Source organism: Scardinius erythrophthalmus (genome assembly GCF_964197995.2).
Source record: "Scardinius erythrophthalmus genome assembly, chromosome: 10".
In the NCBI taxonomy this organism is placed as follows: Eukaryota; Metazoa; Chordata; class Actinopteri; order Cypriniformes; family Leuciscidae; genus Scardinius; species Scardinius erythrophthalmus.
In genome coordinates, this window is record NC_138230.1 from 31124975 (window position 1) to 31143912 (window position 18938).

The 18938-nt window shown below is 36.7% G+C and overlaps 1 protein-coding gene across 1 annotated transcript in view; it reads right to left on the reverse strand.

The window, feature by feature from the left end:
* myo1g (myosin IG) overlaps nt 1–18938 on the reverse strand; it is a 52086-nt gene extending 33148 nt beyond the window's left edge. Inside the window, exons 1-13 of the mRNA XM_081377124.1 lie at nt 18743–18938; nt 15990–16198; nt 12002–12095; nt 11443–11608; nt 9825–9878; nt 9499–9597; nt 9203–9319; nt 8125–8331; nt 7598–7743; nt 6321–6435; nt 6038–6208; nt 5697–5767; nt 766–840 (exon numbers count right to left, since the gene is read on the reverse strand). Coding sequence (XP_081233250.1) covers nt 766–840; nt 5697–5767; nt 6038–6208; nt 6321–6435; nt 7598–7743; nt 8125–8331; nt 9203–9319; nt 9499–9597; nt 9825–9878; nt 11443–11608; nt 12002–12095; nt 15990–16198; nt 18743–18837 — 1619 coding nt within the window. The 5' untranslated portion in view covers nt 18838–18938. The remainder of the gene's footprint in view (nt 1–765; nt 841–5696; nt 5768–6037; nt 6209–6320; nt 6436–7597; nt 7744–8124; nt 8332–9202; nt 9320–9498; nt 9598–9824; nt 9879–11442; nt 11609–12001; nt 12096–15989; nt 16199–18742) is intronic.

Below are 18938 nucleotides of genomic sequence, written 5' to 3' on the forward strand. Positions count from 1 at the left end.
GAAGTGTGTTTTTGGTTGCCAGGGCAAGACAACCCTGCACAGATTCCCAAAGAACCCAGCGTTAAGGCACCCGTGGATGGAGTTTGTTTTCCTGAGCATAAACGGAGTTGTGCAAGACTGTTGTTCCCTGCATTTCGACGATGATTGTTTTATAAACAAAGCCCAGATCGTCTAATGCTTAAGGATCGAGCAGTCACAATGATAAAGGTTCGCGGTCGTGCGTTGGAACGGTGAGTAAAACTGTTGAACAAATGTCTCTGTGTGTTGTTAGCTCGGCGCGTTAGCACAGCTTTAGCTTCGCCCACACGGCCCGCCCCCAGCCGCTCGTTTTTTTCCGGAAAGACTCGGTACAGCCAATCTTTCAATTAAAAATATAATAAAACAAAAGACTTTTTGGAGATATGAAGGATGCAATATTACTCTATAGGTACTCAAGATTAACAGGAGATTGAGTGAAAATGAGCATTTCACCCCCCCTTTAAGGACTCATTTACTCTTATTTCAAAAGACTGATTACAGGCTAAGTTACATAAACTTAAAAATTTGGTCTGTTTGTCACAAAAATATCATATGGCCTCAGAAGACTTGTGTACTGCCCAATATATAATATGAGCAACTGTTCTGGTGTTTTGTTCCACACACAAAATAAAAAAAAGTAAGTCAAATGGATTTTAAATTACATGAAAGGTGAGTAAATAAGAATAGAATGTTCTTTTTTTGGGTACATTGATTATTTAATTGAAAGAAAGTTTAAAGTCCACAAACCTGTTGTACATCAGTCGCTTGAAATCTTGGAAAAGCGGATCCTTGTTCTTCTCAAGAAAACCCTCAACTGAGTACCTGAGAGCGACGTGGAAGAGAAATCAGTACAAGGCTTGAAATAGAAAGGGAAATTACATTAATTGACTGACTCAGTGGTTGAAGCACTCAATGAAGCACTTCATACGAGACTCAATTAAGACAGGTACAGATGACTCACACAGCACGCGGATAAACCTACACTTGGACCATTATCTTGACAGCATGACATGAACAAAATGTTTCAGTAGGCTTAAAAGATCATTAAAAGGTACATTCTGGTTTGGCGTTTTGCCATTATAGACAGGAGAGTAGACACAGGACGGGAAATGATGTGGAGGGGAAGGTTGAGCGGGACATGGCGCGATTACACTTTCATGCCAAATGCAAAAATACTGAATCTCAAGCTCAACTTAAATGCAAGACAAACTGCAACCTGAATACCAAAAAAAAACAAAAATCCTAAATATGTGTGAATGTGCCAAGAAAACAGAAACAACAAACAAAAGAATTAGCTATTTAGTGTGATTTGTTGGTTACGTAAGGTGTGAAATGCTTGAGAGAAAGCATTGCATGTGCTGGCCAGGTACAAAAGCCGTCCCGAGTCCACACAGCTCTGTGGACCGGATTAGCAAGCACAATGCAGATGTGCAACACCAACAGTCAGACCCACGTACACAGACACGTGTTAATTCACTTAAGAAACAACACCGCATAATACATGCAAGCACTATTATTTTCTTACACATTTCCAAACACACGCACATGTATTCACACACACAGTCAAACATGTGCATGGCCACATGGCTGTGGAATAGCAATATCACTGGGGTAAAAGCAGTTCTGGGAGGACAGATGCTGCCCTATGGCCCTTCTGCAGTAGCCCGGGCAAATTCCAGAAAACAGGGCGAGAGTGAGGGTAGAACAGCAAGCCTGAGGGTTTCTGAGGGAGCAATCTGTGCTTCTAACATACAAACCGAGTCAAAGACAGAGCATTCTCAAAGGCACAGTGTTATAGAGGAAGTTATTTTGACAGCAGCTAATAATACTGGCTTAATAATGCATCTGCTTCTTTTTAGCGCATGTATGGTGAGGTCTGATGCTGCTTATTATAAAGTGTGAAATAGTCATATGATAAATGTGAGATGAGTTCGTGGAATGAATAATAAGAGAGAGAAAGAGGAAGTATACATGGAATATTAGCTCACAACATGCTGAAAAATAATACAACACTAATTGTATTATATCTTCTTATGAACGATTCATCCATGTACGTATTTGCTTTTTTACCTTGTATAAAGTCCTACCTGGACCTTCTGGTGAAACTGTTCTCTCTGATCTGATGACATATGCAGGACTTTTAGTCATTTAAAAATAATTTAGGCCTCTTAAATCCCACACTTTTGAGTGCTACACCCACATCTCAAAATCCAATCAACAACCGATTCACAGAACCTCAAAGTCCCTGCCCAACATTTTTAAATTTTTCAATAATGTTACACTTATTTTTCAATAATCTGTGTCACAATACGGAATATCTGTCGCCACTTTCGTTTCATTGCTACTTTCAAATAGTATGTAAAATAGTATTGCCTTATGCAACAACAAAAGTCTCAAAAAGTAATACTATATGCTACATTGTTGTCACGTGACATCATCATCATTGCATGAGAGTGGCGGCCAGTTATTATGTTAGCATTTTTCAATTCAATTATGCTTAAGAAATTCTTAAATAAGCAATAATAGAGATAAACATGATGCCACTTAGTTTGATATTTTGTTATTTCGAAAAAAGTCTCTGTACAGTATATTTTCATGTCAGTGTGGTCCAATATTGTTTTGGACAGCTGTAAACAAGTTAAAATATTTTTGGGGGGCACTGTACAGCAGAAACATTCCCAAAAAGGAGACTGCATAAGAGAGATATAGCGGAAGTAGAGAAAAAAGGGAAAAAAGACAGCAAGGGGAAGAGAGACAGAAGCTAAGGGAAATAGGTCATGGTTTGAGGGGGTCTGATAAGGGGTTGGTCATGTGTATATTTAGCGAGACCTCCCTCCATTACTGACACAGCTGAGCCTAAGGGATCTCACAGATTTTATTTTGTAAGTGTGACTGAGGGGTTGACATCCCAGTTCTGACAGTCTTCATCCTAAGGGAGCTTCCTACTGTGTGTGTCTGCATGAGAGAGAGACATCCATCTAGGAGATCTGTGTTGCCAATGCATTCTCAGACAGATCCAAAGCGATTGTCACAGAAATGTGAGCGTGCTCGGAGGTTTAACTGCAGGGTACTCATAATAGTGCCATTCTGTACTAAGGACTGAGTCCTCTGCACTCTTGACCCAATTATCAAGCATGTGACACGTGGCTGCCGACACAGTTCATCCCATTTCTCAGACTAGTCGCCAAAGAAACGCTGAATTTACAGTTCGCTCCTTGGCTTCTCCTACCGGCTTTCACGAGAAACAGATCTGAGAACAGTTTCAACATGAAAGTAAATTGCACAGATGCACTATGAGAATTCACTTCTCACAAGAAAATTTGGCTTTAATCAGTTACTTCCACAGTTACACTTGAGCACATGCTCATTAAGGAACGAAAAGGAAACCAAAGTGAAAAATGTGCCATCTATTTTCAGAGCTAAGCCCTCCAGTAGCTTCTATCTGCTCCCCTTTCCTCAATGAGAAAAGGTTTGCTATTTTCTAAATGAGGACACAGCCTTTGCTGAGGTACAGCAAACTGCAGACATCTGCACTAGCAGCAAATCGTATATTTATAAAATTGTATCCTCTCCAACCTTTAAAGAAACTTCACCTTAAGACACACACCTTAAGTCAACATAAATCAAAACTTACCCTAGTCCTAGTTCTCTATTCTGTTATGTTGAAGGTCTTATGCCCCAGGCCATGTAATGTCAAAATAGCATAATCACAAGATGACAACTCAGACGTTGTACTGAACTGGTCACATCCTGGACTTGTTCACAAAGAAATGTTCATAATACCATTTTTTTTTTTTTTTTTTTAGGATTACCAATGCTATGCATAATGCTATGTATTGGTATTGCAAAACCACCAAGTTTCTATTTTACATTTTATTTTATTTTATCACAGAAGCTGTCATGACCAACAACAAATCTAGGTTATACGAATGTTTTACGGAAACCATATTATCTCAGCTCAGAATGGTCCTAGGTCTTTGGACCAAAAACTGATCTACAGCTGTTATAGCTGATATATACAGTAGCACATTTCTAAGGAACATGAACATATAGACATTTAAGTCCAAATTTTTGATCAATATTGCTCAAAGTTCAACTTTTTAGGGTGAATTTACAATGGGAGGCTTTTAAGTCCTAAATCGTTTTTTTTTTTTTTTTTTTTAAGTATAGTGTCCATGCAGAGCATTTCAGATTTGAGACTTTTTATGGTGGTGAAAACGTGTTGAAAAAAAAAAACTGCTATTGTTTGGGTATCTCTGTTGGGGGACCAGATAGGAAACTGGGGCCTCATTTATAAATACACGTAATTATCCTAAATGTGAACATACGAAATATAGGAACATCAACTCCACCAACAGAATGCTCACAAAAATACTTTTACATTTCATAGGAAGTATGACACTCATCATTGGTCAAGGAAATCCGGTTTCACTTTATTTTGATGGTCCCTATAACACATTCTGTTGACCATAAGTAACGTTGCACCTACATGTCTAACTCTCATTAAAGTGTTAGTTAAGTATTAATAGACTGGTAGGGTTAGGGTTAGATTAAGTTGACATGTAGTTGCAAAATTACTTATAGTTAGTAGTGTCTGTTGGAGGACCATCACAATGAAGTGTTTGCAGATATTAAGCAGACAGTCTACTTATACTCCAATGAAAGTTATTTGACATATAGTTGCAAAGTAACTTATAGTCAACAGCACGTTCAAAAGGCACCATCAAAATAAAGTGTTACCGGAAATCCAAGCGTGCTCTTGGAAAAATGTGCACTAGGCATGGCCCAGTTTCTGTACAACGTGTCTGTCTGTGTGTGTGTAGCCATATATTAAAATTATTATTTTTAGAAAATGAATTAGTTTCAGCACTGTAATTATCACAAAGCAGTAAAAATGTTGCTCATTTGTGCATTTAATTATATTAATGCATATTGTGATTGCCCATTTATCTTTAAATTTGTATAAACAACAGATTAACCTAATTACTGGCATAAGAACACTAAAAACTCAAATGGTGTACATTTCCACATCAGTTTCTGCCTTTATTAATCCAAATTTGTCCCTCACTTAATGGAGTATAAATGTCATTTAGAATCAAATCTGATTGTATGCCGTTTTATAAATGAGGCCCAAGAAATTTTCAATTATGAGTTTCAGATTTCAATGGTTACATAGCAAGGGCTAGTAAAAAGGATTTAATAGCTTATTTATGAGTTATGATGGTAAATATTTTTCTTTTTTTATTGATGTTTGCCTTGTGGGCAGGTGAAATTAACCAATAAAATCATATTCAACTTTTCATGATCCAATCAAATCCAGATGGATAAAATCAAGCCCTGTCCTTTTTTTTTAATACATATATATTTTTACTTTTTTATATATTTTTTTGTCACATTATGAAATTAAAATGTGTTGTCAATTTTCATTTTGTCTTTAAGGACTGAATGACAGATCATTGTGGTACAATACGGTTGATCTTTTTATGTGTCAACTTATTTACTATAGCTGTTATGTGTTCTTCACAATACACAAGTTTCAGATTGAGTGCTGACATTTTCTTCACTGCACACTTGCTTGAGAAAGCTTGTCACAGCTGTTGAAGTGAGTAGTACTAGTAGTATTTCAAGCTCCCCATCATCAACTGCACTTGTCATATGAAGGACTTTAAAACACTCACGTAACGTCACCCGCGTAGTGTCGGATTCGGAAATCTCGATTGAACTCCATGGTCTTGTCTGCGGGACAGAGCTGAGAGAAAAGACTAGTCTGAGTTTCATGGCATCAACAGGTATCAAACTCCATGTGTTTTTGTTTCTATGTGCATGTATTGTGAAACAGTACTGCCCCCTTCTGACCCTGCTGCCAAACTGCAGCAGTGCAGTTCAAGTCAGACAATGAGGTTAAATGAGGTTGCAGTTTTGCTCCATAATTCATGACAGGCCTAAAACTGTCCGCTTATGTGATGTGATTGAGGATTACTGAGGCAAGAAGGAATGAATGACTGTTCTGAGTGCTTACTTTCCGGGACGTGTAGTGAGGATGCTGGCCCAGCTTTTTGTTCATGCTTTCCAGGCAAACGGTATCTGTGACTTTCCCTGCAGTGAGACAGGCTTCATCCAGGACCGAGATGATCCCCTTATGAGGCTGCTCCACTAAATCCACTATGATCTGATTGTTAAAGTATTCAATCTGAGAGAAGGAAAAGTCCAATTTAGAGGAGAAGGAAAAGTCCAATTTAGAGAAAATGTGCATGGATTATATTTTAGGTTCAATATGTTTTATTGTTGTGCATTATACTCACGTGTTGCCATGTGATACCCTCTCTCTGATACTCGTCCTGCTCCTGTCGTAGAATAAGCTCAATGAAGAGCTGCTGTAGCTTCTCATTGCAGTAGTTAATGCAAAACTGCTCAAAGCTGCGGCCATGACATGGATAAGAAAAAAAATGAACCACTAAAACCACTCAAAAAAGTAACATTTTGCATTAATTTTACTGCAAAGCAATATTAACCCTGCAGAGCCTGACATACTTATATATATATATATATACAAATAAACATTCCTCAAAAGCCTGATGTATCATATTTGATTCCCACAATTTAACATTATTTGTCTAAAAAAATATTTTATAGATAATCAAGTAAACCTAAGTTGAAAAATGGAAGGAGGACAAGGATATGACATTTCACCACAGAGTTGTTGTCCCTAAAATATATAAAAGCATAATACATAATGTCTATAGGCTATAGGCCTATGCATTTATTTGTTCATAATGTTACAATTTGTAGATTACTTTTACTATTTATAAGCTGCTTATACTATTCATGTAAACTGCTTTTATTTATATTCCATTGCAGCTTTAAACAGGTCTAAGGAATAGGCTAATATGCACATGAATGAAATGAAAGTTGTTGAACTCACCTCAACATGTCTTTTACAATCATTTAACCCGCCATGGGCAATGCTGAAGTCACTGTTACAAACTTTACAGCGTGCAAGACTATCATTATGTTTTACTCTTATAAGACAGGGGTACACTTTCATGTAGTCTGCCGTAAAATGTATCTTATACTTTCGTTTTTTGCATGTTTTTTTGTGGCACTCTCCCGTTGCCATGGCGCTCCTGTTTCTAGATACACTGAACTGATTAATTCGGTTCGGGAGAAGCGATAAAACCCGCCCACACTGACAATTGATTGGTTGATTTACCGAAACAGGCCAATCAGATGCTCTCTATCTTACGTGCGCACACACGCAAGGTCTCTCGCTCCCTCTCCCTCTCTGCTGTGCACGCGCGCTCTGGCTCGCTCGCTCTAGATTCCGGGAGATTTTAACTCATTTGCGGGTATCAGGGAGCCGCTATCAATATGCGGGAGACTCCCGGAACTTCCGGGAGACTTGGGATGTCTGTTTTACTTGCTTAAAAAGTATAAGAAATCAATCGGACGTCAGAAGCAGATTTTCAGGAAAATTTATGATGCTGAGGATTTAGAGGCCTTAAAAATGTGTGTATCAAATATGATAGATAGAGTACGCTTTACAGGGTTAATAAGCACACAATGCATAAATGATGCTGACCTGTTGTTGTCAAAGATCTCAAAGCCATAGATGTCCAGCACACCTATAACAGTGTTTTTGCCATGCAGGGCAGGATTGTAGTCCTTCACCTCAATAACATCATTGATACGACCCACTATCCACGCAAATAATCTCTCATATAAAGCCTAAAAATGAAAACCATGCCAGAATGACAACATATTATTATGTACATATAATACAGCAGACATATTAAAGAGGTCATCATACCAACATTTATAACTGTATTTTCCCCCAAGGACCACTTCAAGTGGAAACAGTTGAAAGTTTGACATTTTCCACCCTGGCATTGAACAGATATTGTTGATGTAATGTGGGAGTTCATGTGTGAATATATATTCATCCCTTTGATGTCAGATGAAGTTTTGTAATGAGCTGTTTCTGCTGCAATACATACTACATTAAACTGGTATATTTCAAAGGAAAATTAGAATTTTTACAATTAAAAATTATTAGATGATGGATGAGTCACAAACAAGGAGACCTTTTTGCAGGAAAGGGGACAATACCTTAGCAAAAGCATCTCTTCCATAGTTAGCTTCCTGCTCGTTGTGCCCCTTTTCGATGACCTCACCACCCCCAGTAGCCACTGTGCGGTACAGAAACGCTTTTATGGCATTCTCAGGCTCTGTGGATGTCAACTCAGAAATGTGCTTCACTGTTTCTTCTCCGACAAGTACGACATGTTCACCATCACTATTAAACTGAAGGTTACCCTGAAACAATAACATTGCAAGGCCATTAAACCAGTGGTTCTCAACTAGGGGTCCAGGGCCACTTCCAAGACTAAAACCAATCAATCAATCAATCAATCAATTAATCAATCAATCTATCTATCTATCTATCTATCTATCTATCTATCTATCTATCTATCTATCTATCTATCTATCTATCTATCTATCTATCTATCTATCTATCTATCTATCTATCTATCTATCTATCTATCTATCTATCTATCTATCTATCTATCTATCTATCTATCTATCTATCTATCTATCTATCTATTAGAAGTAGAAGTCGTACAAACGGCTATTTTTTTGTAAAAACACTAAAAAATTACATGATCAATTAGTCGACAACATACGTTTTTACATTATTTCAACTCATCAAAATAGATTAAGCCATTTTAAACTTTATTAAGTTATACGAGATTCAACTATTTATCAATTTTTTTAATTCAGTTTAATGTAATTTAAGTTGAAATGACTTACACAGCTAAGTTGATTTTACTTAAATATAAGGCAGGAAGGTGTTTTTTTTTTTAACAGTGAAATGTTAATACAAAACCCTGTAATCACAAACTAGAAAAGTCATGTAAATTCATTGGCTATAAAAAAAGTAGAAATCATGAAGAACACTCAGCATTCAGTTATTGGAATTATGAAAATGTACTATTTATAATTATTTTATTTTATGATTTTGCCTTCAATTTTTTTTTTTTTTTTTTTTTTTTTGACAAAAGGGGGCCTTGGAGTCAAAAACATTGAGGACCACTACTTTAAACATTGACTTACTACAGCAAATTATAAACTACAATCAGAAAAACAGTAGAAAACAATCTTCCACAGCATGCAGTGTGGGACTGACCAGGTGTAGGATGGTACTGAGGATCTTGTAGATGGAGCTGATCTCTTCGGCAGTGAAGCCAATCACTTTTAGAGCTGCCATCACAGCTTTGTGACATAAGGAGTCATTATTGGATGCCTGTGAAGATGATTTGGAAAAACAAAGAGAGAAAAAGAGAGACTTAGATACATTAAAACAAAGTGAATAATACAAATGTAAAAGTGTTTGGCATATTTCACAATAGTAATTCATGGGATGACAGAAAAAACAACTAAAAACTCTATAGAAGAGCTATAGTATGTGGGATAAGTACGTACAAGTGTGACAGAGGCTCCTTGACTGGTGTAGATATATCCTGCGGGATCTCTCTGCAGATACAAGGACTTCAGCAAATCATCAGACCCTCCCCGTAACACCTGCATAAACACATAAAATATGCTCAGTTCAGTTTTATTCATCCCTTTGGAAATTTGGTTTGCACAGGTGCCACACATCACGTTAACACATATCTTAATACGCCATAAACATTTATGACAAAGACATTATGTTGATCTGTTGAAGATTTAAAAACAGTTCTAGCTGCAGTTGGCACTTTTGAGTAAAATTATAATCTCATTTACCATATCCTGTCAGAAGACCTCACCTGATAAAATGAGTGGAAGTTTCTTTCTCCCTCCTGCTGTTGAACAACTCTTGACTGTAAATAGAGCACAGTATTTGTGTTAACTGCCTCTTCTGCATTACACAGTATTGGTGACCCACATAATCTAAAAAAATACAACGCCTTACAGAGTGACATCAGTAGAACACATAATATTATTTCATTTTGAAATAATCTTTTTTTTTTTTTTTTTTTGTAAATGCAGCATTGTATTTGTGTTACAACCCTCCAAAGACCAAAAAAAGTACACTTTTAATATAAATAGCACAAAAACTAAGCAGTTTTATTTTGAATGTTACACTGAATATGTTGCATACCCTACTACAATACACGGAGATCCAAACAGTATCTCAAATAGTATCTATAAATAATATAAATAGCAATAAAATGTAAAGCTATTTACTTAGTGCAAATAAAATAGAAAAGAACATTTTTTTTTTTTTTGCTGCCATTTACACTAAGTGCAAATAGCCACTGCCTTATAAATGATTTCGTTTTTTTGCAAATCATTATTATGCCTACTAAAATGTGTGCTGTCATAATCTTTCTTCAAAATAACTTCTCCCTTTTGCAGTGACACCTCTTCTCAGACGACGTGTTTACTGGAACGAGGGAGAGACAACCTGTCACTCACATGAGATTCACAGCATATTATCAAATAATGTCTCTTGCTGATTAACAAGTTGTGGGAACTGAATGACTTGCCTGAGGTAAATGTTATGCTGCGTGATATTGTGAAGCTGTCTCGATTACACGAGATACGTTTCAGTAAGTTGTACTATACCTTTCGTCATAACTTAGGAAGAGATGATCGCGTTCACTCACGCCCTCACGCGCTGCTTAAACTGAGTGATTGATAGGCCTAATAGAACACTATTAGTGATCTGTCACGCCACATTAAAGAGCGTCAAAACGGCATTTATTGTTTGAATTTCGTGATAAAATGGACATCATTTAAAAAAATGACACTTTGTTTCTTATCGAAAGTAACAAAACTCGAAGCTTATTATCGGTGGCGTGGCTGTATTCGTCTTGAGCACAGCCACGAACATTCGCGGTAGGCTACAAATTTACGTGTAACGTTACACCCCTAATCACTATTTAATCAAATGTCAAGGAAGAAAAAAACATTTTTGTGTCATAAGGTAGAGTGAGGTCAATAGGCCTCAACTATGGGCCAGGGCTAGGCTGTAGCAGTTGGCGGGGGCGCGCCATGAGAGTATCGCGATACGACCGTGGGTGCATGGTCTATTGCTGTTTTTGGTTCGGTTTGAATATCGTTACAACCCTACGTTTCACTCAGATATGCATCACAATAGGGAAGAAAAGACTATTGAAACTTCTGTTTCACATTTCACATCCCGTCGGCACATGGGATGAACTTTAACAGGATGAGTAAACCAGGCAAAGGTCAACAATAATCTGCACATTATAACACAGCCCTAGTCCTATCAGATTTTTATTTTATTTTTATAAAATCACCACATTCAAAACTAACAATTTGTCTTTTATTATTTTAAGTGTCAAAGTCAAGTTCCATGTTCAGATGTCATTTTCATGATGACCTTTAATTTGTACTACAGTACTGATGTGTTCTTACCTTCTCCAGCAGGTAGTTGTTGATGTGTCCTCCTGTGGGGTCTCCGTTAAAGTTGAAGTTGATGTCCATGTATTTCCCAAAGCGGCTGGAGTTGTCATTGCGGTTGGTCTTTGCATTTCCAAAGGCCTCTAACACACAGTTAGATTTCAGGAGCACATTCTTCACACTGTGGTGGGATGCAAATACAGTAAAATGCAAAAATCATTTATGTATAAAAAAGTCTGCGTGTTTGTCAGTGCACATAAGAGTACAATAATAATTTTATTTCTAAAAAATAGTCTGTAAACATGAACATTTGAAAGCCTATTATCTCTTCAAATAATCTGTCATACAAATCTGAATAGGTAATAAAAGCAATACAATTATTTTATTTGTAATTAAATGTAAAACCTATTCTGGGGTGTGTTTCCCAAAAGCATCGTTTGCCAACTATGGTCACAAGTTCCGTTGAATTTTGTTGGTATAACGACATAACTTGCAATCACAGTTGGCACGGGAAACGCGCCCCAGAGCATTAGCCCTGAAAATCCAGCTCTGTCAATGTCTCCAGGATACTGACCTCTCGACCTCTGCCCTCTGGTTAGGGTTGGTGATAGCTGCAATGTACTGCATAATGTATTTGCTTGCCTCAGTCTTGCCTGCTCCACTCTCACCTGAAACACAAGGAGATTTGAAACGGTCTAATCCATACAGTAAAGTCTTTGTTTATCAGATTTATTCTTCCCCATCAGAGGCACCCGAGAAAAACTTTCTGACTGTACATACATGGTTCATCACACAGTATAACTTCTGATCATAACAGTGCTATAGGTGTGTTTAAGCATCATGGAAGTAGTATGAACGAAATGAAGCAGCAATACAATAGTATATTACAATAGTCTAAAAATAAGATTTTATATAGGCCCGTCTAGGTGTCTGACTTAAATGATAGTGTAGCTACTAAGTGGTCTACTGATTAAAAACAGTATACTAGAGCAGTGGTTCTAAAACTGGGTTCAAAATGCTGAGTTTTGCCGTTCATTCAGAGGTGTAAAAAGTACTCAAAAATGTTACTCAAGTGAAAGTACAAGTACTGAGGGAACATTTTACTCAGGTGAAAGTACAAGTACTGAGGGAAAGTTTTACTCAAGTGAAAGTACAAATACTGAGGGAAAATTTTACTCAATTAAAAGTAAAAGTATCTGGCCAGAATCATACTTGAGTAAAAGTAAAAAAAGTACCACATTAAAATTGTACTTGAGCATTAAAGAAGTAAAAGTAACAGCAAGAATGAAAACTACAGATTCTTGTTTAAGCTTTTAATCTCTAAAAACATGAAGTGAATAAACTACATACAGGGTTTTATCCTGCTTTAGAACTGTATGTATTTAATTGTATTTAATTATCAAACTATAAGACTATCTAATGCCAGTATGCACTGAAAGAAAAGAATTCGCTAAGGTACGGCCACGGGTGCTCTTGATCCTGTGGCTGATTTTGGACTGTGTTCGCCCAGCTGAATCACGTTCTTCCTCCATTTTCTTGTGGTAATAGATGCGACATGACGTCACTTCCAAAGGACCAATGAACATGTCTGACCAATTTCATGGAATGTGAAAACGAATCTCATTGGCAGAATAAATAACATTTAAATTACACTGGGCAACAGCGCAATTCAATTGGTTTGGTAATAGAAAGGAAAAATAGAATGAAGTTATCTCCAAAAAATAAGTACTTTTTGAATATACTGTAAATAAAATTGTAAGGAGTAAAAAGTACTTTTTTTTCTTAAAAAATTTAATGAAGTAAACGTATTGATTTTTAATTGTACTCAAGTAAAGTAAAAATCCCCAAAAATAATAGTAATCAAGTAAAATTACTCAAGTATTTTACACCTCTGCGTTCATTTAATTGTAGCCTACCCCACTTTAAAGGGATAGTTCACTTTGAAATTAATTTTTGATATGTTTTAGCTTACCTCAAGGGCATCCAAGATGTAGGTGTCTTTGTTTCCGCAGTAGTTTCAATTTTGATATTTTTAGGTCAAACCGTTCTTGTCTGTCAGTCATATAATGCAGGTCTATGGTCACTGTCTCAAAACACAAGCACAGAGTCCAAATTAAAACAATTCCCCATCGTCCAAATGAAACAATTCCCCATCATAAGTACACATTGATGGCCTAAGACACGAAACGAGCGGTTTGTGTGAGAAAACGAACAGTATTTATATAGTTTTTAGCTCTTGAAAACAGCACACGTCCAAATGGTCTGACGGCGCGGGCGAGTATAGATGTATACATAGATGTCGCCTTGGCTACTGCAGTTCATTGGAACGAAACCGTAGCAAAGCGACATCTAGTGTATATATCTATGCGGGTATAGATGTATACACCAGATGTCGCCTTCGCTACTGCAGTTCATTGGAACGAAACCGTAGCCAAGGCGACATCTATGTATACATCTATACTCGCCCGCGCCGTCAGACCATTTGGACGTGTGCTGTTTTCAAGAGCTAAAAACTATATAAATACTGTTCGTTTTCTCACACAAACCGCTCGTTTCGTGTCTTAGGCCATCAATGTGTACTTATGATGGGGAATTGTTTCATTTGGACGATGGGGAATTGTTTTAATTTGGACTCTGTGCTTGTGTTTTGAGACAGTGACCATAGACCTGCATTATATGACTGACAGACAAGAACGGTTTGACCTAAAAATATCAAAATTGAAACTACTGCGGAAACAAAGACACCTACATCTTGGATGCCCTTGAGGTAAGCTAAAACATATCAAAAATTAATTTCAAAGTGAACTATCCCTTTAAAATAACATTAAAGCCGAGCGTGTATCTAGCGTGTTCTAGCAGGTAAAATGCCATAAATACATGACATCCGGTCAAATTAACTCATCTTTTGCTGTCAAAACTGACTGCATTCACACTTGCAGCGTGCATAGGTTGCGTGCAGATTATGCCTTGGCAAATCACGCTATACTTCCGTTCTCAACAATTGTGCCTTTGTAACAGTGGGGATTTAGCACTTACTAGCATGAAGAACAAATATAGAGATTGATTTTAGATTAAAACTCTCTTTGATACAAAAACATCCTGAGTGAGTTCCTGTGTTTAATGTTGATCACATTATACAAATATCCACATATCCAAATGTGACATTGATTTTCTACAACAGTTCAACAAACGAAAGGTATTTATATTAAGTGATGTTAATTTTAAACACAGTATTGCCAGTATTTTTTGCAACAAAATAATAGCTCCAACAAAAGCCACAACAGTGTTTGTTAACAAATCTCAATGAGTCAATGATTCATTCATAATTACAGCCACTTGCTTCATTACTGAATTAGTGAATGACTCGATGATTCGCTCATAAAGACCGTGACTTGTCGCCACCTACTGGCGGTTTTTACCATCATCGCATATTTCTTTATTGAACTTTTTTTTAAAAATGTAAAGCATTATTTATTTTATAAAGGTATTTGTAAAGGTAAAAAATGCACTGGAAAAATCGATTTAAGGGGGCAAATATTGTCCCTTACTGAAAAAGGTGTAACTGCAGAGAGGGGGAACGCAGAAGGATGTTAAAAGCCTCTGTCTGGGGGTAACATCACTCTAAAAATTTTGAGAACCACTGAGAGTCTTGTATGTTGTTTTTAATTAGGGTTTAGGTAAATACTTTTAAAACCTGTTGTGTGTTAAAATATGTAATAACTCAAAAGAATAATACTGCATACTGTATAATATTTGATACTTTAATGAAAAAACCTGTTGTACACAATCTACTACATGTAGAATACATGTCTACCCTCTGTCGTCTGATTGATAGTTTATACTTTTTTAGTAAGTAAAAGGCCTTTTAATATAATTGTAAGAACGTCCCCTTTTAGGTCATACTGTACATTACTACTTTTTTTATAAAGTAAATGTTAGTAATATTTCAAGATGAACACTTACTGGACTAAAGCAACTTAACTTTACCTGATGAGGCATACATCATGTTTTAGAAAAATCATAGAATAAAATATATGATACATCAGACTTTTGTACATCTCTCAATCATCATTGAATTGCATTGCATTATATGTTTTGCCCCCCAAACTCTACATAGTTTTGATCATAAAACTAAGCATTTGAATATCATCTTATTACGATGACAAGGCTGCTATGCTGGTTAGAGCTGGCATAGTGTTGGTCTAGCTGGTGAACCATCATGTTTTTATCAAGCAAAACTGAACTGGTGTACCTGGTCCACCAGCACTTTTGATTCCCATGTTGGTGACCAGCAAACCAGCAACCAGCATCCCATACTGGTCCCAGCATGCAAAACATACCTTATGATTTTTCAGCAGGGTGATATTTTACAGGGTTAAATATTAGATATTTTCACTGTGGATTGTGTTGGGCTTGGGTCTATAATCTCCTGTTTATCTATTTTGATCATGGTAACATTTTGAAAAGGATGAATGACCTCTGGCCTGTGTCTTTGAGGAATGCTCATAACACCAGTGTCTGTTGTTTTATTCAGCAGTGAGTGTGTTTAGTCGCTGCTGTACCTGAAATGACGATACATGTGTCTTTGGCTCGTCTCTTCATGGCTTTATAAGCGGCATCTGCGACAGCAAACAGGTGAGGTGGGTTCTCATACAGTTCTCTGCCCCTGTAGTCCTCAATGACCTCCTTCCCATAGATATCTAACTGTTTGTACGGATTGACTGACACCACTACTTCTCCAATGAAAGTGTAGATACGGCCCTTCTCAAACCTGAAAACAACAAACAATACTGTGAAAAATATGCAGGTGTCAAAGAACAATCAGAAATAGCTTTAACAAGACTCATTGTTAGCATCATATGTGCTGGTTTGGTTTAGTTCCTGGTGTCCGAACAGACAAATTAAAAAACAAACGATGAATGCGTTGAGTATTACTGTAAGGTGAGGTGGGATTCAATTAATCATAAATCATACCAAGAGGTTTAAGAAAAACATACACTGATGAATGTCCCTTACAGTGTAATTGGAATTTTACTTGGAATAACATGTAATGTAATAATAAAAATAATAATAATATATGCCCATATGATAAACTTTAATGCTGTGAAAATTACTAATATGTGACCCTGGACCACAAAAAAAATTCACATGGGTCAATTTTTTTAAATTTAGATGTATCCATCATGTGAAAGCTGAATAAATAAGCTTTCCATTGTATGGTTTGCTATTATAGGACTAATATTTGGCCGATATACAACTATTTGAAAATCTGGAATCCGAGGGTGCAAAAAAATCGGAACATTGAGAAAATCGCCTTTAAAGTTGTCCATTTATGTTCGTGATTGTACTGCATTCACTCACAAAAATAAATGTTTTATATATTTACGGTTGGAAATTTACAAAATATCTTCATGGAACTTGATCTTTACTTAATATCCTAATGATTTTTGGCATAAAAGAAAAAGCGATAATTTTGACCCATACAATGTTGGCTATTGCCACTAATATGCCCGTGCGACTTGTGACTGGTTTTGTGATTCAGGGTCACATATAATATAATAATATTTACTTTCCTCACAGATTATGACATTTGATGGCATTTCTTAACCATGTCATAACTGTGATTAAATCGAATAAGCTCCATTAGACGATCAATAATTGTGACAGTTTTTGTGTCAGGATTAACATATTAAAACATCATATACCACATCTCATTTTATAACCTTGATATCAAATGCCATAATACAATTAGTGATGAATTTAAATTTTATACAAGTCACTGACGTTTGCCTACAGAACAACCACTGGCTCTGCTCCCTTTTACCTAAACTCATTACTTCAGACTTATGTGCCATCCAGAAACTTGCGCTCTGCAAGTGAAAGACGTCTTGTGGTACCATCTCAAAGAGGCACAAATTCTCTTTTTCTCAGACCTTTACCATGACTGTTCCCTGCTGGTGGAATGATCTGCCTAACTCAACCAGGGCTGCTGAGTCCATAGCCACTTTCAAGAAACGTCTGAAGACGCATCTTTTTTGCCAGCACTTGGTCCAGTAATACTAACACTTTCTCTTCTCTTCTATTCTTTTTTTTTTTTTAATTTTTTTTTTTTTTACATGGATTAAACTGAGAAGGGTCATAGCACTTGCATATTGTCGTCCTACTGTTAGTTTAACTGCTTCTATTGTTCTCATTTGTAAGTCGCTTTGGATTGAAGCGTCTGCTAAATGAATGTAAATATAAATGTAAGTGGAAACAAGTGTCATAACTTGTCTGTTTCTCAATGTAATGCACGCCCATATTCAGCAGGAAGTGATACAGGGCTGGGAAGTGAGAACAGGAAGTGTAATGGGGCTCAAGATGACTCACTTTCTGAATTTCCAACAAAAAATACAGTGTGATCTTGGTTAAGTAAGCATATCAACTAAAACACTTATCTTTCCTGGCGTACAATGCATAGATGTCTGTCCGTAGTTAAATGCACTGGTCATTCTAGCTTATAAAAACCAGCATATTCAACACAAAAATCAATTAGTTCAGACAAAGTAGTGTAGCACAGTCACATGAGGCATGGCCATAAAGCTGATGAAACACACAAAAGGACAAGGAATGGACAAGGGTTTTTTTTTTCCTAGTGTTTCAGAGGCATAAGAATCTGTGACAGACAAAACAAGTAGGCTATGCAACACTCATAAAGTCTAGTGAAAATGTCATCTGATTCTACCCAGTTTAACCAATGACATCACAGATCACAGATGGAGCAAATGCTGCATGTTAAAGGAAAGGAGAACTAGAGACTTGATTTCATCATCAGAACTGCTAAGATTCAACTGGCTGGTTATGATCAGCTGTTGTAAGACAAGATAAGATGTATTATTTTCTTGTTATGTCTCTTAAGCTGTTGATGTTAGCGACTTGATGTCTCAGCTATGAGCGGGAAAGTCAAAAGTAATATGACGCATTCTTTCCTCTCCACTTTTTTCTTATAAAGATATTTTCTTGTCACAGCATTTTTTTTCTACCAAGAAGGGAGTGGTCAAAATCAAAGACTCTAAAACCATACAAAAAGACTTCAGTTACTCACTTTTGACAGTGAAACATACTTACTCTAATGGGCAAGTTCTACAAACAAAAATGACTTTATCACAGCTTCAGAGTTCCCAAAATGAGTTAACGCTTAAAACACTCAATGTCAACACCAATTTTTGAAGGCCTTGTTTACTGTTGTCTTATCAGGTTCTTTGTAATATAAGCTGTAATGTCCATTGAGTCTCTTTACACACCACAACTTAGTGTTAAAACTGTTCACTCTTACCTTAACTTCAAATTTTCCATAAACTGCTCCATAGTGACCTCGTCTAGAAGCACAAAGTCTGACTTTCCGAACTCCAAGCCCTCCAGCTCCGCCATCCCTGCAGGAGTCTATCTAAAGGACAAATGGATGGAGAGCAAAGTGGAAGGTGATGAGAACGGCACAGAAACCGAGCATTGACTGTCGACCTCTTGAAGCC